The 12,684-nt window shown below is 57.5% G+C and overlaps 1 protein-coding gene across 1 annotated transcript; it reads right to left on the bottom strand.

Annotated features, from left to right (window-relative positions):
- Window positions 1-326: 326 nt before the first annotated feature.
- SHOX (short stature homeobox) lies at window positions 327-9,676 on the bottom strand. The gene is made up of 5 exons (XM_053580516.1): window positions 9,308-9,676; window positions 5,965-6,173; window positions 2,248-2,305; window positions 2,071-2,159; window positions 327-572 (listed from the first exon to the last, which is right to left on the bottom strand). Exons 1-5 carry the CDS (start codon window positions 9,573-9,575, stop codon window positions 327-329), a joined length of 870 nt encoding a protein of 289 aa, XP_053436491.1. The 5' UTR covers window positions 9,576-9,676.
- Between the last annotated feature and the right edge of the window lie 3,008 nt (window positions 9,677-12,684).

The raw sequence follows: 12,684 nt of genomic DNA, 5'->3' as shown, positions 1-12,684 counted from the left end.
CTTCCAAATGTGTGTAGTTAGCCGCATGCACAGGGAAGGGACGCCAGCAGCAGAGGACGGCGCGGCGCGGCGCGGGCCCAGCGTCCCAGGACGCGCCGAGTGCGCGCACCGCCGCTCGCCTGCTCTCTCTTGCGCAGAGTCTGCACCGAGGGTCTGGCTGGGTCGTGCGTGGGCAGCCCCCGGGTGGGGGCGCCTCCTACCCCAGGGACAGGGGTGCCCGCTGCTGCGCCAGGGGTGTCCAGCTGGCCGGCCGTGGAGGGCTCGGAGGGGTCGAGTGCAGGACGCAGGGCCGGCAGGGGCGCGGGGCCTGGGGGCCGCGCGGCGGGTCAGAGGCCTAGGGCCTCCGCGTGCTTGCGCGCCTTCAGCCGCAGGTCTGCGATGCTGGAGTTTTTGCTGTTGCTCTTGGCGGCGGCGGCGACCACGGCGGCGGCCGAGGCGGACTCGGCCAGCGACGCGATGGGCAGCCCGAAGGGCGGCGGCGGGAACATCAAGTAGGGGGCGTGAGCCGCCAGGTGCGGGTGCAGGTGCGGGTGCGCGTGCGCCACGCCTTCCAGCTGCAGCTGCGCCTGGACCTGCATGGGGGGGTGGGGGTGGCAGACCCGCCCTTGTTACTTTGGCTGGGGTGTGAGGGGCTTCCCAGCCCACATACCCTAAAGGCTCCCCCTTTCCTTCGGGCTGTCGCCTTTCCCCTGAGATAGGGACCCCATCCCACTCTCCTTCCGCGCGGGGAGCCAGAGCTGGGCCTTGTACACCCTGGTCCCCACGGGGCCATTGGCCACTTTGGACTGAGACGAATCAGGACAGAGTGGGGAGTCCAAGGGGATCTCCACGACCAGATGGGCTCAGCCCCCAGTGGCCTCCAGGATCCCCAGAGCCTCCAGGATCCTCTGTCCCAGTGGTCTGGATTTCCCCTCCGCGTCCTCTCCCAAGGGCACCTGCTATCCTAGCCTGCAACACGTGTTGCCCGGCCTGCGGGCTTCCACCGCCCAATTGCAGTCGGTTGTAGGAAGACACCGTGTGCCCCAGACAGCAGTCCCGTGACGCAAAGGGGCCTCCCTGCCACCGGGAATCGTGGCACCCAGGCACAGAGGACAGGGCGGATGGAGGAGGGGTGCGGGCCCTTCAACCCGGGGCTAGAGGCTCTGGAAGTCCTGAGACACCCAGCACGCTGCTGGCACCTGATCTACATATAGCCGACTGGCTACCCCCGCCTGCCAGGGGAGACCCCAGTCCCTCCGCAAACCTCCCACTTATAGACCAGGACCTATCCCCGTTGGAGTAAACTGGTGGCGCGGGGAGGCCGCGCACCCACCCATTCTTCAGGTTGGTGCCACACCGGTGCCTTGCCAGAGGCTGCCCGGCGTCGAGGCAGGGCGCACTTGGGCGCTGCGCTCTGGGCTTGAGGACCCGGTGCCTCCCAAAGCTCAGTTCTCCCTTCCTCTTCCTCAACATTGACCCAGAATGGGGTCGGCCCTTGGAACACTTGGGCTCCCAGTCCTTTTCTGGCATCTGACACCCTGGTGTCCAGGCCGCGAGCCCTTCTGCCTTCCACCTCTGCTTGGAGCTTGGAAGGCCCCCAAGTCCCACGGGAAGGTGCCACGTGGGAGAGAGACCCCAGCTGAGACCCTCGGGCCCTGGGTAGACAAGACAGACCGTTGAGGGTAAACGCGGGTGGGTATCTGCCCGGCCCTGATACCTGAGCATGGGTAGGGACCCCCTTCCCCAACCAGACGGCAACTGGGGCACCCCTTCCCCAACCAGAGGGCAACTGGGTGGGTGGCTCCTGGGTGGGTGGGATGTTTTTTCCTTCTCCGATTTTTGTAAAATTTATGTTTCGGTTTGTGTTTCTACCTTCCCAAAGGTGACTCTTGGAGTTTTACAGCCTGATTTTAATACGTGCCAACGCGCCTATAAATGCGCCCTTGTAAAAGCGGCTGCCTTTCTTCTGAGGGCTAGCCCAGGAGACTGCACGCCGGAGAAGGAGGGGTGGGAGAGGGAAGGAGGGGGGAGGAGGGGGCAGGAGGAAGGCGGAGGGGCCCCGTGCGGTTCAGAGGAAGAAAAATCAGCTACCTGTTGGAAAGGCATCCTCAGGGCGCCCATGTTCACGTAGGGCGCCACTCTGCAGGCGTCCAGGTGGCTAGCTGTGCCCAGGATGACGCCTGCAGAGAGAGACAGGAGCCGTGAGCGTCGCCGGGGTCCTCCCAGAACCAGGGAGACCGTCGCAGGCGGCCCACCCCCGACACCCACCTTTGTGCATCTGATTCTCTTGTTTCCGGCACTTGGCTCTCCGGTTCTGGAACCAAACCTTAGAGACAGAGCAGAGACGCGCAGGCCGTAAGCGGACCAGGCCTCGGGAGCCAGAACTTCCTGCCCTGACGCTGGAGGGTGCGGCCCCTGGGAGCCTGGGGGTGGCCACGCGAGGGACCCCCGCTCCCACCAGTAACTGGATACTCTGGAACTGAGAATTGTCAAACTTATCTCTTGGTCCCCCCTGACTGAACCCCTCCTCTCCAAGTGAGACGTTATCCTGGACATCCTTTAGAAATGAGTTCTGGAGCCCTGGAAGTGAATTCGAGGTCTCTCCGAGGCTCTGTTTGGGCATACCGGTCTTCCTCTTCCCCATTCCCTCCAAACCCTCTCGGGCACCACCTGACCTTCCACGTCCAGAATTTAGCCCAGGTAGGGGCGGAACAGGAGGACAAATGTCTCCCATCCAAGCCCCCTCTCCCATCAAGCTTGGGTCTCCCTGAACCCAGACACATTCGTGAGCACTCCCTTTGTGGAAGCCCCGGGGAAGTGAGGGTGGGTCCCTCAAGACTACAACAGTCCTGACTTCCCCCCCAATTTTGAAGGCTCTGCGCTCTGGGGGCTCCCACCCCTCTAAAGAGTTCTGAGTCTTAGGGTGAGGTACCAAAAGTTTGGGACCCTTGCCCGGCTGGGCTAAATTCACAGGCCTGACATCAAGATTTGGGTGCTAATGCCACCCCTCCCCCACCTCCCACTTTTATCTCCCCCAAGTCCCCCCCCACTCCACCCCCAGTCCACAGAGCTGGCCATTTCAGCTATGCTGAGGCAATTTGGAGCCCCCTCCCTCACTCCTCCCTTTAGGGACTTAGCCTTTTAATTCTTCCTGTCTTTCTGGGATAATTCTCCCCAAAGCCACCTTAGCAGTCACTAACCATGAGAAGGAATAATTAGCCCAAAGACAGCACTCTGAAGCCCTGAGATACCCAGGTGGCTCCAGACTGGCAGGGAAAACTGGCTAACCCAGAGGGAGTCTGAAGAACCCCAGAGTCTAAGAAACTAAACGTGAACTTTCTAGTCCCTGGCTCTTAGGAAGCGGTTTCCTGGTTTCCTTCCAGGGAGGAGTATCCATCCCATCGCCTGTCAGAACAGGCTTTTCCAGAACACTGGAAAACTTTTATCACATCCCTGGGCAAAGTAATTCCCAAAAAGGCCCCTGCCCAGGCCTTAGGCTGAAATTCACAAATGGTTGCTCTATTTCCAAAGTCTGCGCTGACATCGCCCCCTGCTCGACCCCCCCCTTCCCCCAGACCAGACCCCTTCCTGGCGGGTCTTCCGCCCCTCTCTCCTTGGGGGTCCCCAACCCGTCCTCAGCCAAGCCAGCCAGGCACGAAAAAATCCTTCCTCATTGGAAGGGCATTTTTCAAAAACCAGAATCCGATTTAAATCAGGAAAAGTGAGCTAAAGTGAAGCTCACTTTCCCTTCTGCGAGGGGAGGAAAAAAAAAATAAGATTATGAAGAATAAAAGTGATGGATTAGCCACCGCGTTAAGCGATAATAAATCCGTCTTGTGGTGATTCATGATCAATTCCAATTAGGCCTGAATATGGTAAGTAAAGCTCACTACACTGGTTTAGACAGTTATTTCTTCATTAAAGGACCACTCACTGATTTTTTTTTCACAAATGCCCGTAATCTGATTTCGTTTTGATTTCCATTACAGACAGTGAATAATGACATTTAATTTAGCTCTGCGCCATAAACCCAAAGATATTTGTTGTAATTAAATTACTGCCTGCCCCTCACCGCGGTCTCATAACTTTCGATTATAACCCTGACAGCTGGATGATGTGAGCCCCTCGTACAACACTAAAAATAAAAGGTTAATAAGGACCAGCTTCCAAAGGGTCCCCAATTTATTTACAACAAATTTCCACGCTAAATTGAAACTCTATCCTTTAACGACATGGGATGGGCTGTACCGAAAAGGGTTATGAAACAGTGCAGAGGCAGGGGTGAAAATATAGTTCATTTTTCACCCCCTTTCTTGTCTTCCAATCTCCGCGATTTCCACAACACACGTCCACGTTTGAACTAATTGATTTTTATGTGCACTTCCCGCCTCCTTCTCTTCATTATGGGATTCTGTCCCCTGTGGTAATAGAAAAATTATGCCCCATTCTATTCCCGCGTTTGTTTTTATTATTATTTACAGCCGTTAATTTTTAATTCGCCTCTGGGTCGATGGGGTCACCCCTTCCTCTGTTTTTAGGGCGTCCTCACCATCGGCAGGCGCCCGAGAAGCAATTTTCTGCCACTTGGTATATACCTCTTGCTAAGGTGCTATCGCGTAATAGACTCCTGAAAGAAATAGTGTGAAATTAAATTACAAGTAATTTATTTTTATAGAAACAGTACATCAAGGCCTGGGAGATATTACAGATCTCAGGCAGAGAGACACCGGGAAATGACATAAAAGTTGATGTCCCCTTCAGCAAAAGTTTAATCTTTTCATTAATTTATATGGTGCAGACCTATCCATCTTCTTGGAGAAGGGCAGACAGGGGTGGGTGAAACCCCTTTCCAGTCCCAGCCTCCTCTGCTAGCAGAGGCCACAGAACCTGAAACGGATGGTCTTGGGGAAAACCCACGCAAATGGCAATTACTAGGCAGGACCTTGTTGGGGGGGACCACCGCTGGCACTGGGGAGAACACCCCATGATGCCTGGGAACTGTTTATTTAATCTTAAGGGAGCCTTTTTAACCACAGCGTGAAGGACGTTGGGAGAAACACCATGGATTTCTTTTTCTTTTTAAATTAAAGATTTTGTAAAAGCTCTCTCTCTAACGCATTTTGTATTTTCCTTTCCTGAATAAAATCGGGGGAGGAGGGAGTTGAATTTGCTGACGGAATAATCAACAGGGAAGCCAGCTTTTGCCAAAAGGCTTTCTGCTTCCCGTCCCTCCCTCCCTGGTTGGCAATCTTAAATTCATTTATTTCGAACCAGTCCCCAGAGTCTGGGGTTCCTGACCCCGTCTCTCTGCCGCTTCTGTCCTGCTCAGAACAGAGACGGGACATGACACAGCCCAGGCGGGAGCTTCCAGGCCCGACCTCCCAGGAGGGGGCCAGCTGTACCTTAGAGGAAGCGACTTGGGGGAGAATCTTTGCTCTCCCAGCGTCACCCAAGAAATAAGTGAATCCATTTAACTCGATTTTCATAACGCTCACCCAGGGGCCCCCGCCTCCAGGGGCACGCCAGATGGGACTGCAACAATTCATGAGTTACTTGGTGGGGGGATCAGACGGAGACGGCCCAGCGCGCGCCCCGCGCCAAGCTAATCGGGCCCCTCGCAGGCGGGAATGTCACTCATCAAGATGCCGCTGTGCCCTCCAGGAGCGGGAGGGAAGGGGACAGAGAAGAGGGGAGACCTAACCTGCCCGCAGAGGAGGAGAGAAGTAGGGGGAAAAAGGCGGAAAGGGAGAAAAGAGAGATTCCAATTCCTGATAACCCAGGTTCTGAGGGCGACCGCCACTGTTAGGGCAAGTGCCCCTTGCTAAGAACCGCGAGATTCCGGGGCGCCTCCAAAGGCTCCCCCGACTCCGAACCAGCTCGGTAGACAGTCTGGAAAGGGACCCAAGCCCAGGGGGCCCACGTAGTGCGCGCAGGGCCCTCCCCAGGGCCAGGCAGCCGCTGGCCGCGCCTGGCCCACCTTCCTACCTGCACGCGCGCCTCAGAGAGCCCCAGGCGCTGGCTCAGCTCCTCGCGCATGAAGGCGTCGGGGTAGTGCGTCTCGTCGAAAAGCCGCTCCAGCTCGTTGAGCTGCTCCAGCGTGAAGTTGGTTCGGCTCCGGCGCTGCTTGAGCTTGGTCTGGCCGTCCTCGTCCTCCGACTTTACGTCCTCCCGCTTGTCCTTGCATTCGTAAATACCTGTCGAGGGCAGAAGGCTGAGGCCTGCAGCGGCACAGGCCCGGGCTCCGCGCGTCCCTCTGCCGGCTCCCGCCTCCCACGGCCCGCGCGCGTCCTGCTAAGGCAGGCGAGCTCAGTCGCACACGGTGGGTGTTTCTGCTCGGCGGGGTGACAACCTCAGTGTGCACACTCGGTGGAAGGGGACCTCGGGAACGAAGGCGCCCTGACGCCAGGACTGCGTCAAGTCCATAAAGCAGACCCCAGATCTGCTTTTGTAATAACTCGGGCAATGCCAGAAACGTGTTTCTTGGTCTAATCTCAGAATAGTTTTCCCAATTATCCACTTCGCATCTGTTGACATAGCCTAACCTTCCTTTTCCTCCTCCTCTTCTATTTTTTTAAGAGGAGTGGGCTGTTAAATATTATTTAATAATTCAAATTAGTCTGGGGGAAATCGCCCGAGTGTCAGTCAGCAGCAGGGAGCCCTGGGAAGGGAATGGGGCAGCCCTGGCCAGGCCCACGGAGAGCTGCTAACCCGCGGCTGCAGGGCAAGGGGACAGATGCAGGCTGCCTCCAGGATGTAGCAGAGACCCGAGTGCGACCCCACCTCATGGAGCAGTCACACTTTTCTGAAAACACACCACCATGCCAGGCAGGGAAGTCTCTAAGCTTAGTTTTTTGCCCCCGCTCTTTCTCTCTTTCACACTTATGTCCAGCACTCACTCCACTGAGATGCCAAAAATGGCACTTTCTAATGTCCAAAGATTAAAAGTGTGATTGTACTTAGTGGGGGAGAGGGTGGGAGGCCCAGTTGTAAAGCAATGAACAAGGTCATCAGAAGCCTCTGCTTTCCAATTTGGGAAATGAAGTCCTTTCGACAAGCTCCGGGATTTAGAGTAAAAGCTCCTCCCCAACACCCTGAGTTGTCTACAGAGTTCTTTTTCACAGATCACAGGGCCTGCTGCGCACAGCCGGAATGCACGCTGATGCCCTAATTAGCTGTCCCCTTGTGTCAAGGTTAAGAGATCAGGATTCAGGAGGCTACTCTAAAAGAGCTCAGTTCTGAAAAGGTCTCTGAGCAGCACACCAGACCCCATAGAAGTCCTTACAAACCAGAAACCTGTGAAAGTGGCGAACTGAACTGTCTAAAGGGAAGAAAATTCTGGGCTCTGCCCTGCCTCCCCTGCTCCCCAGCTGGATAACAGTAGCCCCTCTCTCATTTTCATACAGGCCTCCCTCAGGGCTCCTGACACACCAGCCCTGATCCTTTTTCACGTGGAGTTCAAATCTCCTTTCACCTCCTAAAGTGACCGTATTTCCAAGAACACCCTATTGCTTCTCAACAGTAAATCCTTTCCTAGAGGCAGCTCTAACTCTTTCTCCCTCATTTCTGAAAGTCTGAACCACAGGGATTGAGCCCAGCTGAGAAGCTGGCCTTAGAAATCTTTAGGAGACCACCACAGGCTTTGCAGAATCTACGGATCCTCCAGGGCCGGCCTGGATCCGGGGAGCGGGAACTCGCTGTTACTGAGAACTGGTGGTTCCTACGGCAGCCCAAGAGTCCCCCCAAATCTGTATTTTACTTCCATCTGGCAAATGTTCGCCTGGAACCGAACCCTCCCAGGGGTCTTTCTACCCCCAGACAAGGGGGAGAATGTGGCTGTCCGTGATGCCCTTGTTCTGAGCCCCACTCCTGAGTCTCCTGTCACTGTCCCAAGGCCTTGGTGGCACTTTCCTCTCTTCCTGATGTCTGTTTTCCCGGGTTCCATGGTCAGGGTGAGAGTAGGCAGGCAGGAGGACTGGCTCGACCTCCGGGAAAGGACAGCCTGGCTGGGCCCTGGAAACCGCTTAAGTTCAATGTAGGCCGTGAGGAGCGCCCAGCACACACAGTCTCATCTCACTAAAGCAAACTCTCTGTGTACAGATTATAGAGCCAGGTGTGGGAAGCGGCCTGGAGAGGGGACCACAGGTAGGGGGGGGCAGGCTGGGCCCTTGCTACCTGCCAGGACTGTCAAGAGTTTGGGGTTTACACTAGCCCTCTGCCAACTTTAGCTTCCACAAGGTTAAAGCCTCCTCCGGGAAGCTGCCTGCTTCGGGGTCACGCCATCCGACAGAGTGGGGCACCCACAACAGCTTCTTGGGGAGGTCACCGGGATACCTCAACCGGGGCAACCTTCGAAACCAGACTAGAAAGCTCCAAGCGCCAGGGCAAGCTTTGGTGTTTCCTCTCTTTGTAATGAAAAATACACACTCAGAGCCCTCACTCCCGTGCCCCGGAGAAAATTCTCCTGATTCGTCCCTGACAGACGCTTTCTTGCTGCCGAGAGACTCGCAGATCGAGCCCGGGAAACGTTCCGACCACCCTCAAATCCCCTCCAATGACAGGGTGATACGCTGCAGCGGCCACCGCGGAGGTTTGGAGACAGAGGGGCCGCAGGAAGGAGATCGTTGGCCGGGTATGCGCGCGGCTAGGCGGCTGGGGAGGACTGCCTCGTGGCCGCCAGGTTCCCGGCCACCCCTTAAGCCTGGTCCAGACCCCTGGTCACTTGCAGGCACTGAGATGTCTCTAACGTCTACACCCAAGGGCTAAGTTTCTTATTGAAGGAAACACTACCGTGCTGCCTGGGAGCCTTACCCTCTCCAACTACCGAGCCAGCGCGTTCTCCGCTCTGCCCATTAATTGGTCTGGGGAACGGGCAGCGGTTGGGCGCCGGGAGGGATGTGTGCGGATCTGTCCTGTGTGTGCTGGAGAGAGCATATTAGACAGACTGGCAGACCTCAGCTTCAGGCACCCGGGAAAGTTCCCGCAGCTGCGCCTCGTGCCCACACCGGCGGAAGCCAGTCTGCCCGCAGCCCGCGGCCCCAGCCCCAACACTTCCTCGGCTCCCCTGCCTGCCTCTGCCCTGCCTGTGCGCAACTCCGGTCAGCTTCTCTCTCTGCTTCGTTTCTTTCTTAAGAAAAGACTGGAGATTGGTGGCCCGAGCCTTTCCGTCCGAGCCGTGTCTGTAAATTCACAGAGTTTGGGGTCGAAGGCAGTGCGAGCCGCAGCTCCCAGGGTCTCTCCGCGCGCGCGGAGTGAGGGGCCGGAGACCAGGCTCCGTGGAGAGGAGGCGCCGTCCCCGGGAGGGCCCGGAGCCGGCGCCCAGCGCGCTTACCTTCCGCAGCCCTCACGGAGCCGAATTCTTTCAGTTTCTCCTTGTCACTGTCCACGTGGTCTTTAAACAAATGCACCGGACAGTGGCCGCTGCCCTCCGTAATGTCCTGCAGGTTGGATTCTGAGTTTCCCAGCTCCCGGGAGCGCGCCAGTCCGCTCTCCAAAACTTCTCGGTACGTGATCGAATCCTTCTTGCCGCCTCCAGCTCCGTTGCTCTCCTTGCTTTTCTGGTCAAAAGATTTGGATACAAAAGCCGTCAGCTCTTCCATGGCTGGCTCCGGGGTCCGCAGGGCTCTGCGGGGCTGGCTGGGAGCCGGGCTGCGGTCCGCACGCCTCCCCGCGTGCGGAGAGGACGGTCCGTCTGAGGGTGGATCACCGCTGCTGTTATTTATGTCTTTGAATTTGAGATCTCAGTATTTATACGCAGCTACCTCGGCCCAACCCCCAGCGCTGGCTGTCTGGAGCAATTACGGCTCGGGGCTCGGCTGCGGACGCACGCAGAGACGCGCTCTCTCCCCCACCCCCCAGTCCGGCAATTGGCTTTCTTTTCATTTCATCACTGTTTGGCGTCGGTGCACCTCGGTGTCGAGAGGTAACGATCAAATTTTTTGAAGGCAGAGCGCGCGCGCGCACGAGCGGGCGCAGGCGCCCGAGCGATCTCCAAACAGGTATCAGCCTTGGAGGAACGGCTGGCGGGATCGAAACTCGAGGAGGAGTTTATCGATCCCGAGGACATCTTAGCCGGTTGGCGCGGTGAGGAAACACAGCCTCGCGCTGCGCTTCATCTTTTAGCGATGGGTCGGCGCGCGGCAGGGCGGGGACAGCGGAAAGACCAGCCGGCTGGGACGCGTGATCTCGGGAGAGGATTGATGCCAAGTTGGAGGCGCGCTTGGATCACACACCGGAAAGGTCCACCCGGCCGGCGGAGCTAGAGAGAGGACCTGGGGCTCGCGGGTGTGATTGGCCCGGTTCAGGGACCCCGACAGTGAGAGGAAGAGGCCGGAGCTACCGGAACGTGGACCCGGCGACTGGGCGGCGGCGGCTGCAAAAAACAGCGGGAGACCGAGGACTGGATGCCGCCGGGCCACAAGCGTCCGAAGCTGGGCGATTGCAGACACGCAGAAGCCGGCGGGTCCAAGGAGAAGCGGTTTGTAAACATCTGTCATTTCTAACCGCGTCAGATCCCGCACGGCCGGACAGATGCCTCCTTCTCTAGAGCCGTGGCGTCACTCTGGTGTATGGGATATTTATTTGGGAAGTAAATATACATACATACTTCTAACATATATTCTAATCGATCTAATATATTCGGTTTTGCTACGGTTTGCCTGACTCGCGCCTTCGCGCCTTCCCCGTTTCCAATGTGCTCAGGGGCGCCAACTTCTCTGCATCGCAATAGGAAATTGGTTTCGCCCTTCTGGAAGCCAAACGTGTCATCCTTTCTGCAAAATCCCACCTGCAAATAAAGTTGATATTCCCTTCCCATCCCTCTTTTTTTTTCCTTTAAGAATCCCCACATTCCCCTCTCCACCCCGTCCCCACCCAGCACCTCCCTTGAATTTGGGACAGCTTTGGAGGCTACAGGGGTGGGGTGGAGGTGCTGGGATTTGGGAGGAGCTCGTTTTGCATTTTCTTGAGGCAGTTCCTGCTCCAAAGCCGCAGCGTCCCTCCCTCGCAGTCGGACCCGGGGTCCGGTCCAACCTCGGCGGCGTTGCGGGGCCTTTCCTTGCGGCCCGCGGGGGCGCCCTTGGGAGCCGCCCTGGTCGCCTTCATCGGAAAGAAAGTGAGCAATATCTCCAGAACCTGGGTGGGGGACGCCCAGGCCTCGCAGACCGGGTCAAGTTTGAGCGCCAGGCTTGTGGGGGAGGGGGGCAATGCTGCAGGGGGGAGGGGGGAAGAGCCTGGGGAGCTGAAGACTCAGCCCTTTTCTCCACTCCTCCTTCCCTCCCTCCCTTCTTCCCTCTTCTTCCCTTCCCTCTTTTTCTTCCTCCCTTCCTTCCCTCCCTCTCTCCATTCCTTCCTCCTTCCTTCTTTTTTCCCTCCTTCCTTCTCTCTTTCCTTCCTTCCCCCTATCTTTTCTTCCCACCTCCCTCGGTTCCTTCCTTCTTTCCTTTTTATCCTCTTTCCTTCTTTCTTTCCCTCCTTCCCCCTTTCTTCCTCTTCCCTTCCCTCCTTCTCTTCCTCTCTTTTCTCCCTCCTTCCCTTCCCCCACCGTCCAGCTCGGTTGCCTTCCCCTCCACCTCTTCCCTCCTCTTCTTTCTCTCCCCCACCCCTTTTCCTCCCCGAGCGCTGCTGTCCGGGTAGCCCGGCTGCCCTCCCAGTCCTAGACTACTCCGCCCCGCGCGCGGCCAAGCTGGGGGACGTGAGGGCCTCTGCCTTCCCCGACCTTCAAACGCAAAGGCCATGAAGCCCTCGAAACTTAACAAACAGGTCTTTGTCACCGCGGCCCTCTAATCAAAGCGGAGGCTCGCGTATATCACACGGAATCCCAAATAGGCCTCATCCATTATACATCCCGCAGCCTCGAGGGGCGGTTCGGGGGAGCTGCTGCACGCCCGGAGCGGGGGCGGCCAGGGGGCGCGGGCGCGGGCGCAGGGCGCCCCGGGGTTGGCTCTCGCTTGTTCGGGGCAGAGCCCGGCTTGGGTCTCTAGCTTTTCTACCAACCCGCTGCGCGCATCTTCCGCCCCAGTCGGATCTGCAGAGGGATGCTAAGGGACTGTGTGTGTGTGTGTGTGTGTGTGTGTGTGTGTGTGTGTGTGTGTGTGTGTGTGTGTGTGTGTGTGAGGGGGGGAAGGAGGGAGAGAGAGAGAGAGAGGACTGGGGAAAGAATGGTTTCTAGGCCCAGAGCAACTTTCTGGGGTCCTGGGGGGTGCGGTTAACTTTTCCACTTCTAGCGTCCTAGTGCGGTTTCATTTCCACAGCCCCTGAGGGGAAGGCGGGGTCCTCAGAAACCTGGCCGTGAGACCCCACCGAGCTGCTCCGGCCTTTCCTGAAATCCACCTCCCCTACAGCTGGGGCCCAAACCTTCCCGGGGTTTGCTTGAGCTTCCCTTAGGCCTGAGGCTCCTTCCCAGGGGAGGGGAGGGGAGAAGCCGCAGGCTTCCCCCTGTCCCCCTGACCAGTGCAGGGCCACCCAGGGACAGGGCTCTGTGACCCTCTGCCCAGTAGAAAACGCCAGCTCAAGGTCTGGGAACCTCCAGGAGTTGGGGCCAGGCAAGTGGCACGAGGCTGGGACTCTGGATATTAGAAATCTGTAAGCCCAGGAGAGAAGGGATGTTTCTCCCCTTCAACAGGGGCCCTAAGACTGTTTCTCCGCGCAAAGGAAAGATTTTGAATAATGCAGGCGTCTCTTCATCAGCAAGTGCCTCCATCCCCAAGG

This window comes from Nycticebus coucang, chromosome X, assembly GCF_027406575.1.
Source record: "Nycticebus coucang isolate mNycCou1 chromosome X, mNycCou1.pri, whole genome shotgun sequence".
NCBI lineage: Eukaryota > Metazoa > Chordata > Mammalia > Primates > Lorisidae > Nycticebus > Nycticebus coucang.
Note: the sequence above shows the minus strand (reverse complement) of the source record. Positions and strands in the feature narration are given on the sequence as shown.

Bases quoted from the DNA above. Each gene is read 5' to 3' on its own strand.
- SHOX (XM_053580516.1), bottom strand. From the start codon at position 9,575: ATGGAAGAGCTGACGGCTTTTGTATCCAAATCTTTTGACCAGAAAAGC. The intron at 6,174-9,307 runs GTAAGCGCGCTG...TGCCCTCGACAG, and splicing joins CTCCGTGAGGGCTGCGGAAG to GTATTTACGAATGCAAGGAC. The intron at 573-2,070 runs GTAGCTGATTTT...CCCCCCATGCAG, and splicing joins TGAGGATGCCTTTCCAACAG to GTCCAGGCGCAGCTGCAGCT.